This window comes from Lissotriton vulgaris, chromosome 2_1 (genome assembly GCF_964263255.1).
Source record: "Lissotriton vulgaris chromosome 2_1, aLisVul1.2, whole genome shotgun sequence".
Classification (NCBI taxonomy): domain Eukaryota; kingdom Metazoa; phylum Chordata; class Amphibia; order Caudata; family Salamandridae; genus Lissotriton; species Lissotriton vulgaris.
The window spans coordinates 379,858,759-379,879,238 of NC_141687.1; the positions used below are offsets into that span (position 1 = coordinate 379,858,759).

Sequence of the window (20,480 nt, forward strand, 5' to 3'; positions counted from 1 at the left end):
TCACTTTACTTGGTTTGGAGTCATTTCTTTTGATGGCGTTTGGGCGTGCATTGTTGCTAATTTTATGATTTCTCTTGTCCTCTCTGGTTAGTTGGATGCCATAAAATGAGTGGTGACGACCGCTGCTTTAGAGGTAGGTCTTCTCCCTCTGCACACCATTTGTTTGTGGTCTTTCATCATGGGCATTAGCGCTCCCTCTTATTGTGTGTGTCATTTTTAGTGGTGGCAATTTGTTTTTATTTGCCTGGATGCTTGAGTTGACACATTTAATTTAAGTTCAGATTTGGAGCATTGGTGAGAGTGCAATGTATGTATGAGTGGGTTAGATCTGGACGAACCCTGATCTGGAATACTGGGCGACTTGATCTGATTAGTGTTTCTGTTGGTTGTGGAGTGTTTAGACTCTGCTTGAATGTTTACATGTTCTGTTCCTTACAGATGTCGATTCGGAGGGGGTGGTAATGTGATGTGGTGTTTGTGGATTAATCAGTGGGAAGGTTGGCTGGACAGTAGAGCCTGCTCCGTCTGCTTATATCATCAGTGTGCCATAGGGCAGGGCGAAGTACTCATATTTCTGGGATTTGGTAAGTGCGTTTGTATGTGTGTGACTCACACCAAGGCTCTGTGTGTAGCAGCTTGCACATTCCCTCGTGTGTCACACCTTGTTGTCACCTAGTTTTATGTTCATTCATGTGATACAGTATTCCAAGATAGCCTGTGTATGGTTCAAATTGTCTGCACAGCTAAAGCACTGTGATTGAGTCAGCAAAAGTAAAATTGTCTTATTGCAAGCCCCACCACCTTTATATTTTGTGGTGCTTCCACACCACTCTGGCATTGTCATTCTTACACAATGTTGAAATGTTTTACTAGCAGGAGGCACAACAGTTGAAAAAAAATACAGTGGGACAGAGCTGAGATGTAGAGGAACAATTTCGACTACTCTTATATTACTTGGAAGGACCATCACAATTATGAAAATGTAAAGACCGAGCAAAGCAGATCAGAGAAGGTGCATGCACATGGAAGCAGCTGCTGGAAAGAGGGACCCAAGGCTGGCCGGTCTGGGAGGAGCAGATGGAGGCGATTCCAGTAATCGGAGGAGCAGACTAGAGTTTGCCACTCTAACAACACCCCAGTCTTTCTCGAAGGCGCCATTCAGTGTGGTAACAGCCAACAGCTCGCAAAGGTTACCCCCTGGGGTCCATAACTTTGCCGATGAAGAGGAGAGTGCCAGTTGTGTCGTCCCTCAGGACAAAGATGAAGGGGCGATCTATGTGGTAATCGAGGGTGAGTCCCACGCGGGTGGGCGGCACTGCTATCGTAAGGCCTTCATCTCCATCTTCGTTTAGCTCCAGCAAGGCCTTGTGCTTTACCTGGGTGATCTTCAAAGCTTTGGCAGTGAGTTTGTTGAAGTCAGGCAAAGTGGAGAGAGACTCGAGCTCTGCAGAGGGTAAGAAGGGTAGAAAGAAGTAGGGGAAAGAGGGAGGGAAGAGAGATGAGAGAACAAATCTCATTAATGCAGAGCTAATAAAGGTTTGCCTACAAAACTCTTTAGCATTCACAAAGGGTATTCCACAGCAGCTCCTGTAACACCATGTATAGCTGTGCGTTCACCAGCACATGCAGAAGTGCATTTGTATAGAATGCGGCTGGTGGGCTTTGGTGGTAAGAGGTCTCAGACTTTATATGAGCTGTGACTAACTCGTCACTTCTAAACGGAGGAGTCCATAAAGCTAAGCTAGTTTTACCTACTTTTAACCCAGATCACAAATACCATCGAAATATCAACGTAATAGCAAATAGGAAGCTGAGCGGTGCAGTCTTTCATATATATGTTGATACCGTACTTATATACAGGGCGGCAGTCGGTTTCATGGGCAGTTGATCAATTTGGAACAGTGTTGACCAAAAGAAAAGGGACTTTAGCCTTTGAATGTACAAACGTCAGATCAATCTAGTGGCTAAAAGTAATACATTGAATTTGGTCACCAGATAATAGAATATGGGGCTGATTCGAGACAGCACATTTTGAGGTAAGTAAACGTCTATGGCATAACAATTTAACTGAAGGTATGGGGCACTCCATGGTAGCAGTGAGGGTACGATTGTCTCAATGGCCATTTATGGGGCACAGTTGTAAGGTATCCCTATAAAAGCCCCTGATTGAAATAGAAGGACATTTATGGAGAACAGCATTGAAGATCTCAGAGGCTACTAGTGAGGAGGAGATTTGCATGGAGGTACAGGTTGCTAAACCGTGCCTCATTGCAGGTGCATTCTAATTGAGATATTCATATACATTAAATAAATGAGTGCATATCATGGATATGGAATCCTATGCTCAAATTTGGGGCAGAAAATATAAATAAAATGCGATTTCAAATCTGAAATGTAGAGGGAAAATGCGATTGATACCATTGATCGTGCTCCACTGTTCAAGAGAATTTTGCTTAGGAGATTTAGGTATTTTTGGGGGCCAATAAATTTGACAGCTTTCCAGAAGCAAAACAAAAACAGACCAGCATTGGCAAAGCCAACAAGCCTTACTTTTTTACGGGGATGTGTTTGATAATAGTTGGGCGACCTTATGGGCGTTATTCCCAGTGGTCCTAGAAAGAAAGCACAATAACCAAGGAGCCTCTTGGGCTACAACAGTAGGGTAGCTGGGAAGAGGGCCCTTTTGCTAAGCACACTGCATTAGCAGAGTTAAGCTGTACCCTCAACGAAGAGTGTTATAAGTAGGAGCCATACAATTAACTTTGCATTGTAAGTAGTGAACGTAAAACATAAAAAGAGAAAAATATTGCTAGTAGATTCTTTAGACAACGGGCCAGTATTTTCAGAGGACCTGTACAGAAGCTTATGTGTGCATATTTCTTTACTCTGTCAACAAAACACTAAGTCTAACAACATCTTATTGAAGCAGCAAAGTGAAACAAACTATTTTGCAACAAACAGTGATTAGTAAATAGCCTTAGCCTTCTATGAGGACAAACTGGACACACTTCATAAACAATTAGCCACAAACCAACAAGAAAAATGGCATCTAGTCAGAGAAGTATGTCAATCAAAGAACACACTCTGTTTCGGAAATACTAGCCATGTGTCATGTTGGTTCTGGTTCGTAGTCTATCAAAAGGACTCTTAAACACCATCACCAAAACCAAATGGGACAATTTAACAATTTATGCTATGGCCTTCATGGGCAGTGCATGCAAGCAACGGCAAACATGCACAATCAATGAAAGACAATGGCTGAAGTGAGCTCAGCCAAAGCCCTCTCTGTGTTCTACATCTTACATGACAACTTTTAAAGTATTCGTAACCTGAGGTCTCCCTGACAACTAAAGACTACTTTAGCAAGACCTAAACTTGATCACATCCTATAAAAAGCAAAAGAGGACCACATTATATTTGGTATAGGCCGAGAATCAAAAGGGCAGGAGTGGACTGGTTAAACTCAGGTTAAAGTTATCTGATGACCTAGTAACTGGAATTGGGTGGTCAGGTTCAGAAACAGCTGAAAAGGCTTGACCTTCCAATCTTGTCAAGTAATATACCTAGTCATGCATACTGTTACATTACTTAACTCAAGATTAAAACATTAAATGAAAAAAACAAAGACAGCATTCACCTTATTCAAGGCACACGCTCATGGTAATTGAGTGTAGCAGGAACTTGTGCTGATATCTCTGAAACTTTTGGCTTCTAAGTTGGGGTGGTAACTGGCTTGCTGGTACAGCTACTTGGTAAATGTAAATATTCTAAGGCTTTCAAAGTCAGAAATAGGTGGGTTGTTCTCTTGCTTGTACAGTCACTTGGAGATGTTTCAATTTTACATATTCAGAGGCATTCCCAGTCGGAATTATATAAGTAATGAGTTGTCATTGGACTTAATGGAGCCTTTTCATTGCAATTATCAGGTGTTACCTTTTAGGGCAATAGGTAGCAATTGTGTGGCGGGAGAGAAAAGGGATATTCTACATGGAGTGCCCCTTATCATTCCTATCGAGGGTTGGATCAACACATCTCTCACATGGTTCAAGTCAAGTCAAGTCAGGTGATTTATATAGCGCGCTACATACCCAGAGGGTCTCAAGGCGCTTGAGGAAGGGTGGGGAATTACTTGTCGAATATCCAAGTTTTAAGTTGTTTTCTGAATGCTAGGTGGTTCTGAGTAAGGCGAAGGTGAGTGGGAAGTGAGTTCCAGGTTTTAGCTGCCAGGTAGGAAAAGGATCTACCTCCCATGGTGGTTTTGTTGATGCGAGGTACAGTAGCGAGGGCTTGGTTGGAGGATCGTAGCTGGCGGGAGGGGGTGTAGAAGGAAAGTCGTGTGTTGAGGCATTCGGGTCCAAGTTCGTACAGAGCTTTTTGCGCGTGGGTTAGGAGGCGGAAAGTAATCCTCTTATTGACGGGGAGCCAGTGGAAGTTTTTCAGGTGACCAGAGATGTGGTCTTTACGCGGGATGTCTAGTATGAGTCTGGCTGAGGCGTTCTGGATGCGTTGGAGTTTTTTCTGGAGTTTTGCAGTGGTACCGGCGTATAGGGTGTTTCCGTAGTCCAGGCGACTCGTGACCAGTGCGTGGGTGACTGCTTTTTCTAGTTTCCGTGGGGATCCAGCTAAATGTTTTTTTGAGCATGCGAAGAATGTTGAAGCAAGATGATGAGACGGCGTTGACTTGTCTATTCATAGAGAGTGAGGAGTCCAGGATGACGCCCAGGTTACGTGCGTGGTCCGTCGGGATGGGTGCTTTTCCAAGGGCCTCTGGCCACCAAGAGTCATCCCAGGCGGAGGGGGAGGTACCCAAGATAAGGACTTCTGTTTTGTCTGAGTTCAGTTTCAGACGGCTGTGCTTCATCCACTCGGCTACTTCTTTCATTCCTTCATTCAGATTGGTTTTGGCAGTGTTAGGGTCTCTGGTGAGTGATAGGATCAGTTGAGTGTCATCAGCGTAGGAGATGATGTTGAGGTTGTGTTGGCGTGCGATGGCCGCGAGGGGGCTCATGTATACGTTGAAGAGGGTGGGGCTGAGTGAAGATCCTTGTGGCACGCCGCAGATGACTTCAGTGGCCTCTGACTTGAATGGTGGGAGGCGGACTCTCTGGGTTCTTCCGGTGAGGAACGAGGTGATCCATTCCAGTGCTTTTCCTTGGATTCCGATGTTATTGAGGCGCTGTAATAGGGTGCTATGACATACTGTGTCGAAGGCTGCGGAGAGGTCGAGGAGGATAAGGGCGACTGTGTCTCCATTGTCCAGTAGAGTTCGAATGTCGTCTGTTGCTGCGATGAGGGCGGTCTCCGTGCTGTGTTTGGCTCGGAAGCCGGACTGTGAGGAGTCGAGGGATTTGTTGGTTTCGAGGAAGGGGGCGAGCTGGTTGTTGACAGCTTTCTCTATAACTTTGGCCGGGAATGGAAGGAGCGAGATGGGGCGGTAGTTTTTTAGTTCGGTGGGGTCAGCTGTGGGTTTTTTCAGAAGGGCGCTGAGTTCTGCGTGTTTCCAGCTTTCCGGGAAGGTGGCGGAGTTGAGGGAGCAGTTGATGACGTCTCGGAGGTGTGGTGCTATGATGGAGTCTGCTTTGTTGAAGATGTGATGAGGGCATGGGTCTGTGGGGGATCCTGAGTGGATGGAGTTCATCAGGTGGATGGTGTCCTCAGTGGAGATTGTGTTCCAGTCATTAAGGATGTTCAGGGGGGTGAAGGTGTGACAGAAGGATGGGTGGGTTGATCTCCGGGTTGGTTGTCGAAGTTGTTATGGATGTCTGCGATTTTGTTGTGGAAGAATGAAGCTAGGGAGTCGCAGAGGGCTTGAGAAGGGGTGATGTCGTTGGAGTTTGCTGAGGGGTTGGTAAATTCTTTGACGATGTTGAATAATTCCTTGCTGTTGTGGGCGTTGTTATCTAGTCGGTCTTTGAATGCGGCTTTCTTGGCAGACCGGATAAGTTGGTGGTGTATGCGGGTGGCATTTTTGAAGGCGTCCCTGGTGCTGGTGTTTGGGTCTTTTTTCCAGGCCTTCTCGAAGGAGCGACAGTTTCTTAGATTTCTTAAGATCATCGTTGAACCAGGGGGCGTTTTTGCTGCCTAGTTTGATTTGACGTTTTTTCAACGGTGCTAGGATGTCGGCGCTGTTGGAAAGCCATTGGGTGAGGTTAATGGCTGCTTGGTCGGGGTTTGAGGAGTGTGTAGGGGGGTTTTGGAGAAGCGATGAGGAGATCTGGTCGATGGTGATTTTGTTCCAGGTTCTTTGCAGAGTATGTTGAGGATGGTTGTGGGTTGTGGTCTTATTGTAGATAAAGTGAACGCAGCTGTGGTCCGTCCAATGGAGAGCTGTGGTGTGACTGAAGGAGACGTGTTTGCTGGAGGTGAAGATAGGGTCAAGTGTGTGACCTGCAATGTGGGTGGGGGTAGTGACAAGTTGTTTGAGTCCGAGGTTAGCGAGATTGTCCAGAAGGGTGGCGGCGATGCTGTCGTTGCTCTTTTCCAGGTGAAAGTTGAGGTCTCCTAATAGAATGTATTCCTCGGAGGGGAGGGCGTGTGGGGTGATAAAATCAGTGATGTCGTCACTGAATTGTGCACGGGATCCTGGGGGCCGGTAGAGGAGGGTGCCTCTGAGTGTGGTCTTGGGGTTGGTGTGGATCTGGAAGTGAAGGGGTTCGGTGCTGGCAAGGTTGACGTCTGAGCTGGTTGAGATGCGGATGGAATTCTTATGGACGATAGCGATGCCTCCTCCTGTTTGGTCGGTGCGGTCCTTACGGATGATCTTGTAACCTTCCGGGATGGCAATGGTGATGTCTGGGGCTGATGAGGCGTTCATCCATGTTTCTGTTAGGAAGGCGACGTCCGGAGAGATGGTGTCTAGTAGATTCCAGAGGTCGATGCGTCACATAGACTCTCTCTTTGATGAATAATTGATTCTGCCATCTGCTAACTCTGGGCTGTGAACTCCGCGCCGCTCGTGGGTGTTGGCAGAAGCTGCTGAGGTAAATATTATTTAACATTTTTAATGACACACCCCATCAACAGTCCCCCATACCCAAAGCCAAAGCGTTTCACCCTATGTGGGAAGGGTAGCCCAGATGTGGATCCCGTGCTCACTATGCCACTGGAGTCAAGCTATCCTGGCTGATGAGGGCTGAAAGCCAGAAACCGGTCTTAGGACCATGTTAGGGAAGACATGGCTTGGCGGTTCAATCTGGACTGTTCCCATGAGGCACAGGGTCAAGACTGATTTGCATATGGCCATGTCTGAACTGGGGTGGCTTGGTGAGCAAAATAACGATGGATTAAACCCAGATCTGTGACTGGGGGTGAATGTTTTGCCATTGTGCAACATTCCGTCCATCATCTTGTGTGTTTTGCTTTTGAGAAACACACAAGATATATGAAACATCGGCAAGGATGGTTCATGGCGAGTACATTGTTTGTCATCGTTAGCTCTACTCAGCACCATTGAGAATCAGGCCCAAAAAGATGCATGAAGGTATAAATAATTGCCAAGATAATTGCTTGCATTTGATCAGCCGGAGCAGGCACCAGCAGCACTTGGTAGAGGATAGAGCAAGTTACCAGATGATTTAAATCCTGTGGGCTGTGTACCTCGGGGTTTGAGTCCTTCCTTATTCCATTTCCATGCGAATAAATGGAGTGCATGTATGTGTGTTGGTTCAGAGCAATTTACTCATCCCATTGTCGAACTCTGTGTTCATCTGCATTGAAAGGCTGTGAATACGTCTTAGTTGGGACTACGTGTCTTCCTGAAGTTCCAGAACAATGCCCTAAGGGAAATGGCTGAACTTTGAGATGAGCCACCACAGTGGTTGATTTTTTGGCAGTAGGTTGTATAGTTGCGCAGCTTTTAAAACCTATTTTACTCGCCTTCAAAACCTTTCACAAAATTGCATTTCATGTTTTTTTTCTTGGCCTATTTCGTCTGTATAGGCTTTTTCCCTGTAAAATTAATATATGGCTAGATGCTTTTCTTGTGGAATTATCTCCCTATAACATGGTTAATATCACCCTCTAGTCTATATTTAATGTTCTTTGATCTGTTCTGTGTTTATTGTGCAGTTAACTAATAGACAGCCTGCATTTCTTAAGTTTTTACTCACGTGACCTGCTCATGTCTTCCTTCCTTTTCTGGTATTTAAATACACTTCACAGCATTACAGGAGTACCACATCTCCCTTTACTGTTACTAGTTCCTCCACATGATTAATGCTAATACCACCCCTTCCCGTAGAACCACCCGCTGCTCATACGTACTCATTTCTTGAAGCATGTCAGCCAGGTCCCCCTCAGAGCTCAGTTTCAGCCGGGGTACAGTCAGGTCCACGTTGATGGGTTGGAGTGCAGTGTCGATGTCGTGCACGAACTCTGAGGTCAGTCCCTCTTCAATGAGTGTTAGGTTCTGTGTGACCTCAAGAGGCAGGAAGAACATGACGCTGACCCCACCGATCAGAGGCACCTGGGCAATCTAAAGGAGACAGAAGAAGTCACTGCTGGTGGTGTGTAAGCTTGAGCGTACTTACATAGAGCTGTTTCTGTACAGTTACTACTCAGTCACAGCGTAAATACATAGTCTATGATATGCCCTATGTTTTTAGCAAGATAGAGTTCAGTTTATTCAATTGGAGTTCAAAGGTTATCTTTCATACCCATTTGGAAAAATCTTGTCATCACGTAGTGGTACCTCTCATTGTAACTGCATATTGGAGTCTCTAAAGTGCACAAGAGATTACTTTCAAACAAAAGCAAGACGGTACCAAAATTCCCCTTCTGCTATTGAGAGTGGACTTCAGTGCTTATCAAACGGAGCCGGGCAGCACTGACAGTAATGGCAGGCGGTGTAGAGTGGAGTATGGTGGTCATTAAGGCTCCGTCACTGACCGGAGTGGTTGGACAGTGGACCATGGAAAGGATGGGTGAGAGGCGCTTCCTTTCCAAGAGTATCTCACCACACATTCTCCATACTTCTAAGCCACTTACCTACCAGAACATTCTCGCTCATGAAATAGCACATTAGAGATGATATTTAATCATAAAAATCTTTAATTCTAATCTTTCAATTATGTATTAAATGTACTCTATTTTTGAATCATTTCATAAATTTCAACAATCAGTTAGATCATTTTTACACCAAACTTCCCATGTGTTTGTACTCCTTTATGTATTTTGGGGTGAATCCCTTCCACAGGAGGCACAGAAATCTCAAGTCTATGGTCAACCAAAAACAATTATTCAGTTGAACTGATCATCAATACAAATGACATCTCTTTCCAGTTGAATTGTGTTTCAAATTGTGCTTGCATAAGTCGGGCACATTCTCCTCAATTTGGAAAAATTAAGGTGTGTGCATTTTTCCGGCTATCTATTTATGTCATTCCACTCAACAGGTGATTGATCATTCGCAGTGGCGGTTAGCAGCATTGTTATTGGTAGGCACCCAGGTTGTGATTGGTTTTGAGCTTCCTGGTTCAACGCTCAACCAGGGAATGAGGGCATCAGCATGTTCTCCATGCAGGCTGTAATGCTGCCTGCATGGAGAACGGGAAAAGTGAGCATGACTGTTTTGGGCGGCTCGAGAGAGCCAACCAAGCAGTCACTGTGCACTTAGGAGTGGCCAAACTTCTCCTCACACCGCTGCTCTGAGAGCAGAGCAGCCCCGCCCACCCGCCTGCCCACAACGCAGCACAAAATGATAATAACTGAAAGTTATCATTTTTTATTTCTGCTTCATGTACTGCTTGAAAGCCACTGCATGCACCGGGACCTAGGGATCCACTGCACCCCAGTAAAAGAGGATGACATGGGGAGGCCTGCCCTCTCTCCCCTTTTTGGTCTATCTAGACCAAGCTGAGTTTGGAGGCTCCAGGCCTGAGTGAGTGAATGCTGCTACAACTGTACACAGGAACCCCAGGCCCTCAAACTCTCATGGAGTGCTTAAGCAAAAATATAAAAGTAGTTCCCCCAAAGTGAGCTATAAAAAAGGACACCAGTTAAAAGGCTTTGCTTGACAAAAGTTATTTTGGAACCAGATAGCTTGCCAGAGGGAAAAGGAAGGAAAGAAGTGCATAGGACGGAGATTTGAGTCTGTTGTAGCTCACATGCTTTACACTACCCTGCCATCTCATGTTGGGTTCAGAATACAACAACGTGTTAAATTGAAAGATTACGTTTCGGTTTAAAAAATGAATCGTGATCATGTAGCTGAAACTTACAATGCCATAGCATGCAGACTGTGTTATTACCAATATCAGAGAATGCGAGTCTGTTTGTGCATGTGCAGTATACAAATTAAGCTGCTTAGCTTTTACTTTCTAACAATAGCAGAAATGGGTAGCATATATGAATTTACAACACACAAGCTGTTTACAAGTTAACAACAGTTCCTGTTTATGTGCATGTATTCTTGTTTATCATATGGTTTGCAATGACTTAAAATTGTTGCCCCATTCCCTTACGACTGAAGTGGACAGAAGGCACAGAAGAAGTTGTAGTGCATAATGCTTTTATTAACGTTTGGCATAGCTGGACTTTTCTGCTTGCACGAATGTCCACTCTGTAATGTTTTATGAAAGTGTATGCAGAGGACCACGTTGGTTCGTTGTCCTGACAGGACCCGGCCCAACAACGAAGCACCACACGAGATTCTACTTGTGTCGGATCACGTAAGTACTCCAGGTTTAATACACAAGCCCTACAGTCTGGCAGTCCCGAGAACTGAATGGAGTGTACATGCCAAGACCCTAGAATTGCTGTACATATCCCAGATTTTGGAACCTATGTATACGGATTGCCGTAGATAATAATTATTTAGGGTCCTTCCTCATTCTAGAACATTGGGAAGTGTCACCTTCCATTAGAAGACCGTCTACCTTCTAATCAAGTTTACTAATGACCCCAGCCATGGGCGTCTGCAGACATTTTTCCAGGGGGGGGCAAAATGTTTACGTCGTCACCATCCTCCGACATGATGTGAGGCACACGAAACACTGGGGCGCAGAACTAGGACAGTCTCAATTAAATGCCAGGAACCCAGGACATGTGACTGACCCTGCAACGGGCCAACAAACACCACCTGTAGGGAAAACGCTAAACATTTTGACAAGGTGCTTTATCTCTGTCTTCTAGGTGTGCATACTTCTGGGTCCTCGATCCAACACCAATCAAGGCTGTCTTCAGCACGATTCGATTTTTATCAGAATACTTTAAAAACAAGTTATGATTAAAGCACCAGATTAAATATACTGTATGCACAGTGTATGTTAGGGATTATTTGTAGCACACATATTTACCAATATTGGCTTTTTGGTGCTAGAATTCATGATAACTTTTATGCAAAGGTAAAGCACAACGTCAAAGTTAGTAATAAATAATGCAGCAATCACACACGCTAGTGATTTGACAGTGGGTGCTCCCTTTACTAGAATTCCCCGGGCATTGCTACATTTTACACACATTCAATTAATTTATACAAAATAAAATGTATAGGTCCAAATGTTAGCTATATTTGTGAAAAGAAACTTGGAGTCCCTCTACATGTAGTCAATGGCAAACTGACATCGTGCGCACGTTTAGGGATACAATAATGGCCAGCTCCCTTATGCGTACGTGCGGCGCCCGCAGCTGCGCCACATCACAGGTCCAGGGATGCTGAGTCTTACACAGTGGTCGAAGTGGGGGAGAAAAAGTAGGGGAACAGTGGGTGGAGAATCAGAGGGCGGGAATAACCCAAGGATTGGATCTGTGGGTGGAGCCAGAGGTGTGGCTAGAATGCGCAGACATCCCAATTTTTAGTATTTGTTTGCCATTTCTCTGCCCAGTTTAATCAACCAATGGATACACATGATTATTTAAGGTTATTATGAGTTATTGACATTAAAATATATTCACAAAGTGGGATATGCTTCTAATCACAGAATGTACCAAATACAATAAAATGTGGAAACACAAGCCTTTTGTCTCCGAGCCATGGAGTTTCTGTCATCAGCACTCACCCTTTTTCAACAACAGCAGTTCAAACATGATTGGCAAAATATCCTAGTTTGCAAATGTTTTCTCTAAAATTATGGCTTTGCCATATTTGCCTCATAATGCAAGATCTGCTGCATGATCTGGCCATTTAAACTAATAAATTGTTTGTAGCTCAAACACATCAAATGTTAATATAAAATGTGACTTGTGTTGCTGCGGAGTGGATGGCCTATTGTAAAGTTTGACTGGTCACCTTTCTCACTGCTGCATTTGTATGTTACGCTGGTATTAATAAGGCAAAATCTTTCCAGAGACTGTTAGCATGTGTACACACGTCAAAATAATAAAATATCTGAAAATATACTGCATTACGCTACAGCCTTTTTTTAAATGCATAATTTAGTCAACTCTACGGCATAATGTTGTCATCCTTTGCTGCATAATTAATTCCAGTGGCCCCACAGTATGCAGCACATGTTAAAAGTGCGTGTGAATGAAGCAGGGAGACTGTGAAGTTTGCAAACTTAGTTTGGTGTGTGCAAATCCTGCATTGCCAATCCCTAGTGAATTGCAGCTACTGCTGCTGAAACACAAGGCCAATAGAGGTACCTTTGGATGAGGCAGAATGGCCTCAAAGGCAGGGCCAGCCATAGCACTGGTGGTGTCCTGTGCATTAATGTTTGTTAGTGCCCCCCAATGACCACCTCTGCCATGGATTCCCCTACTACCACCCTTTAACTGTGCCCCACAAGTCTCCATAACCACTCTCTCTCAGATGCATTTTATTTGATTTACAGTGCCACTCACACCATTGTAGGGTGTCAGAGCACTTTACATCACACATATTACACAGAGACAATCAATATATGTGTAAATCACAGTATAGAAAATGTTACATAAGACTAAGGACTACAAGGTGTAGGAGTCACATGAAAACCATACTAGTAGCCCGTATAGTTTTATAGTGATTGGTCTGGAGAAACACAATACCCGGAATTTAAAACGTAATACTTTGCTTGGGGGTTCTCCTTAATAATCAGAATTGATTTCTGTCCAAAAGAACACTTTTTGGGACATTAGGATAATCAAAGACTGGGGGACGGGGGGTGTTGCTAACTTAACGCTCAAATTTATACCTTGCAGTTTGTATGCAGCTCTTAGATGACAGTTAATAGCTCACTGTTCTAAGTTAGGATTTTAACTTATAAACTGCAAGTAACAAAAGGATCTCTGACAAAAGCAGTAGCCCACTGACGTGTTTAAATTATGTGCACTTTGTGATCCGCATGGCCGATGTTCTTTGCAGCCAGTACATTAATCCTCTGAGCTACCTTTCCATGAGTCAAAACCTCCACTAGACAAAATTCTGATCTCTCTCTAGGAAGAACATTAATCATCAGAGTCATCATGACATTTTTATTGTTGACGAAAATTGCTGGAAGCCAGGAAGGAGGCAGCAAGCGTTTTTAAAACCATAATACACTTGCAAACATGATGCCTTCTCCTAAAGTCAGCGCCCGGTGCAGTCACACTGCTTGCACCGCCCTAGAGCTGGCCCTTCTCAAGGGTCCTGTGACCTCAGTGACTGTTGTTCTAGGGTGTGCTGCTTTTAAGGCCTGCCCGCAAGACTGGAGGTGAATTTCAGTTTGGATAGTGGTGGACAAGCCTTGAAGGTTAACCTACACTTGTCATGCTAGGGTCCACCTGCTGGTGCGAAGACACCAGGACTTCTAAGGTGTTGCGAAGCCTTCTAAGGTCTAGCATGTGATTGTGCTCTCGCAGGAGAGTGGTCTGGTGGGCTGGTTATTAAGGCTGAACCTGGTTCCCAGTTCCAAACTCAGCAGCTCTGACCATAGTGCCACATCCTCTCCCCCACTGAACACCGTACTGCCCCACTGAGATAAACTCCCACTGTTTTCAACTACAACCCAATTGTTGCCGGCTATAAGCACCTGGATGCACAATTTAAATTACGCACTAGACAAGAGCAATATGCGGCCTACAAAAAAAAAAGGAACTACATCCTGGAAGAAGCAAACACTTATAGGGAATGCAAAATTTAGCAAACCATGGGAAACATAAGCAGGAACAACATGGTTACCTTAATGCTTTTACACTCACTATTCAGAAATCAGTGAGTGCTTTTGCCTGAAAAGTTAAGGACACGATTACAGGGCCCTGAATGGACCCATTTCGATGGCCATTGCTTATATCCTTACAAAACGTAAGCAGTATGGTAAAAAGACCACATCCCTGGACACAGAGCTGCAGCACACATTTTGTTTTCCAATCCACACATTTTGGTACCTCCAGGATTGGTGCACTAGTTCCAAGTCCAGGGAAAACAAAGACAAGAAAACAAAAATAGCGCTTCACTGGCAAACTCTGTGAAAGTGGCGCTAATGTGTTTCAGTGTGAATAAAATCAGTTTGGCCAGTTTGCCACCACTCTGTCTTATTTTATTTAGTTATTTATCTATTTTTCATATTTTTAGCCTTTTATTCCCAATGCTGCACTTTGGAATAAAAATGTCAGAAAAATACTACTTTTCCAGCAAAAGCGTCTTTCTTTTTTGGATCCATTTCACAGGGAAGCAAATAAAATAGAGTGAGAACCCCGTCTTGAAGTCACGGTTTTCATGGGTGTCCACAGGGGGGGCAAGGAGGGTCGCCCCAGGGGGGGGCAAGTGCCCCTCCCTGCGGACGCCCATGACCCCAGCACTCCTGTCCTGAAGAGACCCTGTATCGAGCGAGGGTCGAAACAGACTTTCCCATCGGGAGCTACTGCAACGATGGATATTGAAGAGATAGTGAAGACGACTTCCTCCCCCCGCTTTGATGAGTTCGCCCCAGTACCCTTGGAGGAAACTGCCAAAGCCATCTTGGCCAGCAAATCGGGTTCCCCTTTTGATCCCTGTCCCCCCCCGGTGTTGCATCTTCTAATAGAGATGGTTAATCCAATGATTAACAATATCATCAATTCCTCTCTAGCAACAGCAAGTATCCCTAACGATTGGAAACTGGCAGCTGTTAAGCCACTCCAAAAAAAGGCCCTGGCCGATCCTACTACCCTTTCCAACCTACGCCCGATCGCCTTGTTACCCATTCTATTCAAGCTGACTGAAAAGTTTGTCAACAGTCAACTGACAAACTTTTTGGAGAAGAATAACGTTCTCCATCCCAATCAGTCAGGATTTCGGTCAGAACACTCTACCGAATCAGCCCTATTATACACTGCAGAAACTTTAAGGGCAGCAATGGATCAAGGAAAACAGGCCGTCCTTATCCTACTCGACCTGTCGGCAGCCTTTGATACCGTGTCCCATAACATCTTAGTGAACTGGTTGGCTGCCGCAGGGGTAGGAGGACAGGTGTTGGCCTGGTGTAGGAACTTCCTTACCGACAGACGCCAAATAACAGTGCTAGGCCCTTATCAATCTGAGGCTAAAAACGTCAGCTCGGGGGTGCCACAGGGCTCTAGTTTGAGCCCTGTTCTTTTCAACCTATATATGGCACCTTTGATGAATCTGATCGCGTCATTCAGGATCAGTTCTATTTCATACGCTGACGACACCCAACTGATTTTGGTGTTGGATAGGGAACGGCCAGGTGCCGAGGAAGACCTTAGGGACTGCCTTGCAGCAACTTTCAAATGTATGACCAACAACCATTTAAAGTGCAACGCCGGAAAAACGGAAATTCTACCTATAGGGAACCACAATCTTTTCTCCCCCACAGCATGCTGGCCATCAGATGCTGATGTGCCCCCTAACACAATTGCTTCCGCCCGCAATTTGGGCGTCAAATTTGACAACCACTTATCCTTTAAAGCCCAGGCTGTAGCGGTAGCAGGCATGTGCTTTCAAATTATAAAAGCACTTAGGAAGTTCTTTGATCTTCTCCCACTATCGGCGAGGAAAACAGTCGCAGTAGCCTTAATAAGTTCTAGGCTGGACTTTTGTAATGGACTATATGTCAGAGTAAACAAAACCGTTCTCCACAAATTACAGATGGTCCAAAATGCGGTAGCCCGCCTCGTACAGCATCTGCCCCGTAAGTCGTCAGCCTCAGCAGCCCTAAACACCCTACATTGGCTGCCAATAGGGAAAAGAATTCTATTCAAACTTCTTTTAATCACCTTTAGGGCATTCCACCAACGTGGCCCAACCTATCTGCGAAACGGGTTTAAAAGATACTATCCAGCGCGTTGTCTGAGATCCGCAAGCCAGAACCTACTTACTCCACCTCATTTCAAACTGGCCACAAAGGGTGGCAAATCCCTCTTTGTACTGGGAACTAAAGCCTGGAACAAACTTCACCCTTCCTTGCGGTCTTTCTCCCAAGAAGCCCCTTTCAGGAAGGCATTGAAAACTTGGATTTTCTCTTTGCCTGACGCCTTGTGCAGGACCTTAGTGTAATGTGTGTGCAGAAATCAGGACATCCTTTTCCCTTTCCAACTCCTCCATCTGAGTTGTGTGAGCGCCAAGATACTCCGTGGAGTGGAAGTTGCGCGGTAGAAATGTCCCTTACATTACATTACATTACATTACATTACATCGTCGACTTCATAAAGAGAGAGTCTCAGAATGCCATAAAATATTATCCACCGTATTACAAACGCCAGGCTCTTCTTTCTATTTCCAATAACCGTTCCCCTTTGTTTCAAGTCACTTTAGAAACACTCCGTGCACCACCTTTAGGTTATGGTCAATCCACTGGGGTTCACTAAAATCACTGTATAATGTATATACTGCATATACTTTGAAAAGTGTTCATTTTGTGGTACGTTTTTTGATTACTGTGATTATGAAATAAATCACGCTCACTTCGGCTGAAGTGAGTTAGATTGAGATTTATTGTTGTGTGGGCTTTCTAGACTTTAATTATTTACAGAATCATTTGAAAGATCGCATCCTGTATTTTTTGATTTAGCTTTTTGATTAATTCAAGGAAGGTATCAATTGCCTTGCATAAGTGTATCTTGTCAGTTGAAATGAGTTCCTTGTGAACATTTTTCTTTTGTTTACTATTGATCTGGACGGCACAGCGTGTACCGAGGTGCACGCCCCTATGCCACTGAAAAAATCTCAGCCCAACAAGGTCTCCAGCTATTTTAGTGAAGCCACACCTGGAGCGGGCGGGGGGGGGGACCAAGCGGCTGCAGAGATGGTTTCACCAGAGAAAATCTGCTGGCGACCCTAAAGGAGTTCAAGGGGAAACTCAGACAGGACATCAAGGCCGACATTGGCGCTTCGTTTGAGGCCTAAAAAGCCAAGATGGGAATGAAACTAATCGCCCTGTAGGCAGACGTGGACTCAGTTGGCACTCGCACCCTTGACGTAGAGGCGAACTGCCAGGAGATGGAAGGTCGACTCATGCCCCTGGAAGACGGCACAAACTGTCTAACCGCCCAGCAGAATACCTCCCTGCTAATGCAAATACTTAAAAAATCGCTCACGAAGATATAACATAAGGGTGAGAGGCCTAGCAGAAGGAAGTGAAGGACTAGACTTGGACGCATTCATGGTGGGTCTCTTATCCAGCATCTTGGGGGAGATTCATCTGCGGTACGACTGGAGCTCGTGCACAGGGTGGGCCCACAACAACAGGGAGAGAACAGACACCCAAGAGATATTCTGGCCATATTTAGCTCCTTCAAAATCAAGAAACTGGTCCTCAGAAAAGCCAGAAGTAGCGATACAGTCACCTTTCAGGGCACGATGTGCTCATTCTTTCAGGACGTTGCCCAGGCCACACTGGCCCGTCGACAGCAGTTCCGCCCAATTACAGATGCCTTACGAGATCGCCAGATAAAATACCAGTGGACATACCCTTTCGCGATAGCCTTCTCTCTAGACATCAAGCAACACTACTTTCCTCAGGTGGGGGGCGGCGGCTCTCCTTGGCCTTGAGAAACCCTCACAACAGCAGGTGGCGATCGCAGAGAGAACGCAAGCAGAGCGGACAACTGAGCGGCTCACGCTGGGACCCTGGCAGATGCCCAGGAAGGGCGGTAAAACGGCGAAACATTGACAGGAGACCTCCACAAATGGCCCGATACAATGGAGATTGGCCCTCCCTCCACAGTTGACCAAGTAAAGGTTTTCAAAACGAGAAGGAGGTGACATTGTGTTGAATGCGCATGGCCCACAAATTTAATTCCTGGGTTCAAGGAGGGGGAAGAGCTTCTCTCTTAGAACACTGCAATGAGGCCTCTCCACAGTTCTCTATCCCTGACCCATTACTGCTAGTACTATGCTGGCTCTATAGGAATTAGTGTCCATATTTGCATTTATACGGGGCTCTAGGAGCGGTAATGGTCCTGTCCCGGAAGTCACCACTTCATGAAGCCTTTTGGGTAGTTTGTGGTCTCCTTAGTTTAGGGTTATTGTTTTTACTGTGGTGCCTAAAATGCCAAGCTTTTGATTGGGGCATGGGGGGGGGGGTGAAGGGTTGGGGGGCCTACGGAGAGGTGGTTGGGATAGCTTCTATGTCCCAACTCTCCTAACAAGCGACAACGTTTGTGGAAATTCCTGGGGGACCATCCGGTACGCTTGGTGGCCTTGCAGGAAACCCATCTTAAAAGGGGAGAAGACCACCGATTAAAACATAAGCACTACTCATTAATCTTCCGCTCTTCTAACGCTACGAAGCAGAATGGGGTAGCTCTTCTTTTTCACTCTACGCTCCATTTTCAACCCCACGACATCAAATCAGAAAAGGCTGGGAGGTTCCTGATGGTAAGAGGGGTGCTGAGGGGACGCCTTGCACTGTAGCGATGGATTTTGTTCCCAATGCTGGGCAGTCGGACTTCCTCCTTACTTTTCTCACCTTCCTAGAGGGCTTTCAAAGGGGGGACATTATTTTAATGGGAGACTTTAACCTTATTTGGGACCCCACAATAGACCCTTCCCACTCGCAGAGGTCAGTGGGGGGAGTCTTTAGTAAATCGTTGAAAACTTCTCTCCAACAAATGGGACTGGCGGATGTTTGGAGGGGCCTCAATTCCCCATCACGCAACTACTCTTTCTTCTCCCACTCCCACAGATCATACTCCAGGATCGACTATATTTTTGCCAGCCAATCACTCTAACAGTCAATCCCGAGCGCCCAGCTACATCCGATAAAACTTTCTGACCACTCACCGCTGGCCTTCCTACTGAACTGGCCAGCTGCACACTCCAAACGAGCTAGGTGGTAGTTCCCTAATGTCCTATGCCAAGATAGGCTTCTCCGGGATGATCTACGGAAGTCTATTAAGGACTTCTTTGTCTCCAATGTCCCCGCAGACACCTCTCACTTGAATAAATGGGACGCCTTTAAGGCAGTCATGCAGGGACAATGCATTGCATTGACCACCTCTCAGAAAAAGCTTCAGTCGGAATGAAAGAGTGACTCTGGAGGGGGACTTGCAGGAGGCAGAGATGTCACACAAAGATGCCCCATCCATCCAATCCTTGTGGAAAGTCACAGCACTGAGAGGGAAGCTCCAGGCAATCTATACCAATAGGGCGGAGAAACCTATTCTGCGCCTTCAATCTGAGCGGTATGGGGCAATGATAAAATTGGATCGCTCCTGGCACGAACTCAGAATGAAACAAGAAAAAGAATACATAAGGCAGATAATCAACAGCAAGGGGACCACACACCTTAGTGAGGAGGGAAAAGCATAGGCCTTTTGCGATTTCTACCTGGTAGATCCGCCACTGGAGCAAGACCAGTCCCGGTATCTGGACTCACTGGTGCTGCCACATGTCTCTCCAGCAACCAATGATGAGCTTAGCCATCTCATTACGCAGGAGAAGGTACAGAAGGCAATAGATGGGCTCAAGCGCCAGAAGACTCTGGGCCCTGATTGTCTGACTGCCCAGTTCTATCATGCATTTACGCCCGAGCTAACTCCCCACCTGACAGACCTTTTTAACACCATGGCAACGAGTCAGCGCGTCCGCGTCTCTCCGTCCATGGGGGAAGCCTTAATTACAATTATTCCCAAGGCAGGGAAGGACCCCCAACTGTGTGCCTCATATAGGCCAATAACACTATTACATTTAGATGCCAAAACTTTATTCTAAGATACGGGCCAGCAGATTAGAAGACTTCTTGCCTACCAGTCGGGATTTATCAAGGGTCGCCAGATTCATGACAACCTCTGCAGAATATCCCACCTCATCAATAAAGTCCAGAAGAAGCATATCCCAGTGGCCCTTCTCACTAGATGCAGATAAGGCCTTCAACTGCGTCGATTGGTCCTTCTTATTGACTATTGTACGCCATTTTGGGTTTAGCGAGGCCTTCTTGGGGATGGTGGAAGCTAACTATGGGTCACCAAGATCCCGTGCCCTAATGAATGGAGTGGCTTCAGATTTTTTGATCTGTCCAGAGACACCAGACAGGGCTGCCCCTTGTCCCCCATGCTTTTTGCCCAAAGTATTGAGCCATTCACAGCAAGGATAAGGTCCAACCCGGGGATTAGTGGCATCAGCTTTGGCTCAGACGAACACAAAA

At 45.6% G+C, this 20,480-nt stretch overlaps 1 protein-coding gene across 1 annotated transcript in view; it reads right to left on the reverse strand.

Annotated features, from left to right (window-relative positions):
- Positions 1 to 915: 915 nt before the first annotated feature.
- SERPINF1 (serpin family F member 1) overlaps positions 916 to 20,480 on the reverse strand; it is a 65,180-nt gene continuing 45,615 nt past the window's right edge. Inside the window, exons 7-8 of the mRNA XM_086955197.1 lie at positions 8,263 to 8,473; positions 916 to 1,444 (exon numbers count right to left, since the gene is read on the reverse strand). Coding sequence (XP_086811323.1) covers positions 1,191 to 1,444; positions 8,263 to 8,473 — 465 coding nt within the window. The 3' untranslated portion in view covers positions 916 to 1,190. The remainder of the gene's footprint in view (positions 1,445 to 8,262; positions 8,474 to 20,480) is intronic.